Raw genomic sequence first — 3908 nt, 5'->3', positions numbered from 1 at the left:
TGCACATTGGCCTTAAAGAAGAAGAAGTCACCTAGAGCACTCCTAGTTTAAGTGCTACAAATGAATTTAATTTCTTTTTTCTCCACATGGAGTGCAAAAAGAAAGAGGCATCTTCAAGGAAAAATGTCGGAGAGAGCACAAAGTGTCTGAATACACATGTGTAGAACCAATTTCATAAGGTATAGCCCAAGTGTTAATGCCTTGGCTTGCCGATGTGTAGTTTAAGAGTTGAGCCTTAGCACCTACATATAACTAATCTTTTAGAAAAGAGGAAAAGAGAAACTCAATCCAATACCTTTTGTAAGCAAACATCATTTGAACATGCAAGTGTTTAATAATAGTCGATGTTACAAAAGGATGTATCAATGAGGAGGGTTCAACTTTCTGTAGAGTAAATGCTAAAGTTGGAGGTTGTATCAATAAAATATTGGATTGTCATAAGGAATTATTTTACATGACCATGTTTGAGGGGTAAACCCAAGTGCTTGCCCTTTGTTAGTAAGTGTTTGGTTGTGGTGGCCATCCTTATGCTTTCCATGAACAAACTTGCTGAACAATAATTGGAGCATTTTTTGTCACATAAATAATACTCCCATGCTACTTGTAGAGATTCCATGCATGGTGGCCTTAAGGATAACCACAATCTAGCTCGCAAATGAATCTTTTTTTAAGAAAGTGTTTTAATGGGGAGGTGTTTCTTCGCAATGATTGGTTGGAGGAAGATGTAGAACCATCCCCTTTGATCTCTAAGAGAACACATCAATCACTAATAAGCCAAGCTAGGGAAGAGGCGGTGATGGAGAGGGAGGAAGGGTGAGGTTAAGGGCATGGAAGAGGTGGGCTCTGTAGTCGAGGATGGAGGCACTCGCGAGAGGGTGCCATGAATGGATGCACATGTGCTGTGGAACATCAAAGAACCAGAGGCCCTTGGTCATTACCAACCTCTCAAGCTTACTATTCTTGCCAGCAATGAAGTTGTTATGCAAAAGCACACATCCTTGTGACTTACAAGCCTCAAGGGGGTCAGGTGCGTCCCATAGACCCATGACATACCCATTAGGGTAACGAGAATGGCTTAGGAACAAGACTCTAAGGCCACTATCAAGTTTACATTCAGTATCACCAACTCGTCTCTCTCCTCTCTCTCCACACAAGACATCATAAAAGCTTGGTTGCTCGGTTGTCCGGGTGCCCATGGCATGGCCAACGATGGCTTCAAAGGCTCTAATAGTGGGCTCTTCAGCACGTGCCAAGTAGAAACCGGAGTTGGCACCTCTGATACTATTTTCGGGCAGATTCTCGTTCGGCTCGTCGCTCTGTATGGGCAGAGTGTTGTCACCCATAGCCAAGAGCTCATGGACAGGATTCTGAAACCATACAATATCAATGTCGCTCCACAGCACGGTGTACCCCTTCCTCAGCACCCTTAGCACAGACCGCGACTTGAGCTTGGACACATGCTGGAAGCACTCCGATGCAAATATGCATAGCCCATCTTTGCCTATTAAGCTTTGATAGTCTTCTGCGCTGTTCTCAAAATACACTGCAAGGCCTTGCGTGTAAGCATACTCAAACACTGCCTCATCAAATGCAGCCACTAGGACATTCTTTACCCCCAATGATTGCACCATGCAAACAAAGCTTCGTAGCATCTCTTTGTAATTAGAGGTCCCCCCCACCATCACCACCACCCTGTTATCATGATCTGCTACCATTGGTAGCAGCTCTTCAAGTGTATGTGGTAGCCCTGGTGCCACCTTCTTCCAAGGACGGAAATTCAGCTGCTGCTGCTGCTGCTGCCCATTATTCGTACTGCTAATCTCCCTCATTATACTATCCCTAAGCTGCTCATTAGTGCTAATCTCCCTCATAACACTGTCCTTAATCTGCCCATTCCCTGGTATTTGCTGCTGCATGCTTCTAGCATCTTCTGTGAATCTAGGAGCTGGAGTGCCCTCATTAGTGCAACCTTTTCTTGATCTTTGCTGCTTAATCATGCACACATTCTGAACCCTTGATTCATAGCACTGTATTAGCTTCCACGAAGCTACTGTATTAGTACAGTTATCAGCATTGATGTGGCTGGTAGGGTCTGCATGTGAAAGGTGGAGATTAATGTAAGCTTCCCAAGAGGAACCCAACTTGGCATTACGAGAGCCCAATTTCATGCTAGTGATGGCTTCACTGCCTTCCACAACTGCACGTTGTGATTCTTCAATCATATGCTGAACAACCCATTTCTCATAAGTGCCCCTATCAGTGGAAAAAGGGGGTACAACCGAGCTAAGGAGAGGCACAATCAGCTCATTACTATCATGATTAATACCATCATCAATATAATTGTTCCAAGCCCAGTAGTCTATTGCGCCAGATGCTTGCAATAACCCCTGGTATTGCACCAATTTTTTAATCTCTTTCCAATCTGCTTTTGCATGTGAGAGTTTGCTTTTCATCTCTACAATCCCTTGCTCTTGTGTGTGACAAAAAGAGACTGGGCTCTCACCACCACCATTAAGCTCCCAAGGCTCCCCATAAAGCACCCAAGCTTGGTGCGTTGCATGGGTTTTGTACAAGGCCTCAATGAAGTCCTGCATGAGCAAAACATCTCCATTGATGAGGACTGATATATCTGTATCGGCTTGCTGTGCTCTTGCAAGAATGCTATGGAACAAGGGGGTCCCTTTGAAATTAGAATCAATGTTGGGCTCTACAAGTACCTTACCACAAAATTGCTCGGAAACCTTAATCAATGATGGGTCCTTCCCTAGAAGTACAATTTTGGGGGTAGGGGTGAGCATCAGCCATGAAAGGAGAGCTTGGTATTGAGGATCATGGGTGGTGTTAAGTAAATCAAAAGGATTACTAGGGGCAGAAAAGATGGTTATGGTGGGATTATCATGATTATAATTAGCCAAGGCAGGCCATGGGTTATAGGCTGTTAATGATTTGCGGTTATTGCAGGAAAGATGATCAGCATTAATGTTGCGTGGTAGACGATTGTAGTTGAACGGTGAGGTGGTAGAGGCAATGGCGGCAAAGAGGAAAGCACAGGAAAGGGCAACCACGAGCAAGATGAATAGAAGCAAAGAGATGGAAAGCCTGAGTAATCTGCATATAGCGATAGGAGCCGGTTTGGCCATGAAAACCCCACCAACTCTATTTAGTTGTCAGGATCCCCTCCCCTTCCTTTTGCTTGTTAAGTTTAGCAGATGCACCTCACTGATCAGAAAGAGCTGGAACCATCACCATGGCACCAGCTATCATGTGTGTGAAAAATGGTTAATTGGCCCGCACATATAGACAGACGGACACACACACACACACACACACACACGCACACACACACACAGCCAACCCTTGACCTTTCTATTTTTGTTTTTTGTTCTTTGTTCTTTGTTTTTGTTAAAAAAAAAAAATAAAATGTTCAAGGAACCATTCCCACACCAACTCCATATCATGTTAATGTTCAAGGAACCATTTAAAAAAAATAAAAAAAATGTTCAAGGAGCCATTCCCACACCAACTCCATATCATGTTAATCTTTCCCAACAATTATGTTAGGCTTAAACATTAACCACGTCTCTTACAATTTTTTTTTGAAGTATTAATCCTCACATTTACGCACACGTTTTCTACAAATATCATGCTCTTGGAACGTGTCAATCTTCGATGTGGCGCTAAGAAATCTGTCCCAAGCAAATTAAATCATTATATTTTGACAGGATTAATACTATTATATTAGATTAACGCACCGGGATTCCCTGCTAAAACTTTGGCTTCTTAGCATCTAATACCCCATGACCCAGTCTCGTCTGGTTTCCAATCATAAATTAAGAAGTATCTTTACAGTTAAACTTATAAAAATGCACGTTCTGACCACTAACTTTAGGGTACGTGTGGGAAACATG

General features: G+C 43.0%; 1 protein-coding gene across 2 annotated transcripts; it reads right to left on the bottom strand.

The window, feature by feature from the left end:
- Positions 1-295: 295 nt before the first annotated feature.
- LOC147625569 (beta-arabinofuranosyltransferase RAY1-like) lies at positions 296-3264 on the bottom strand. Of its 2 annotated transcripts, XM_086817076.1 has the most exons (2): positions 2723-2859; positions 296-2588 (listed from the first exon to the last, which is right to left on the bottom strand). In XM_086817076.1, exon 2 carries the CDS (start codon positions 2451-2453, stop codon positions 780-782), a length of 1674 nt encoding a protein of 557 aa, XP_086673202.1. In that variant the 5' UTR covers positions 2454-2588; positions 2723-2859; the 3' UTR covers positions 296-779. The 2 variants fall into 2 exon arrangements, with proteins under 2 accessions (XP_086673202.1, XP_086673201.1); XM_086817075.1 differs by having other exon boundaries at positions 296-3264.
- Positions 3265-3908: the final 644 nt, after the last annotated feature.

The sequence above is a fragment of the Cibotium barometz genome, chromosome 23 (genome assembly GCF_041138505.1).
Source record: "Cibotium barometz isolate CiBa-2024 chromosome 23, ASM4113850v1, whole genome shotgun sequence".
Lineage (NCBI taxonomy): Eukaryota > Viridiplantae > Streptophyta > Polypodiopsida > Cyatheales > Cibotiaceae > Cibotium > Cibotium barometz.
The sequence above is the reverse complement of the archived record's forward strand: the minus strand, read 5'-3'. Positions and strand labels throughout refer to the sequence as shown.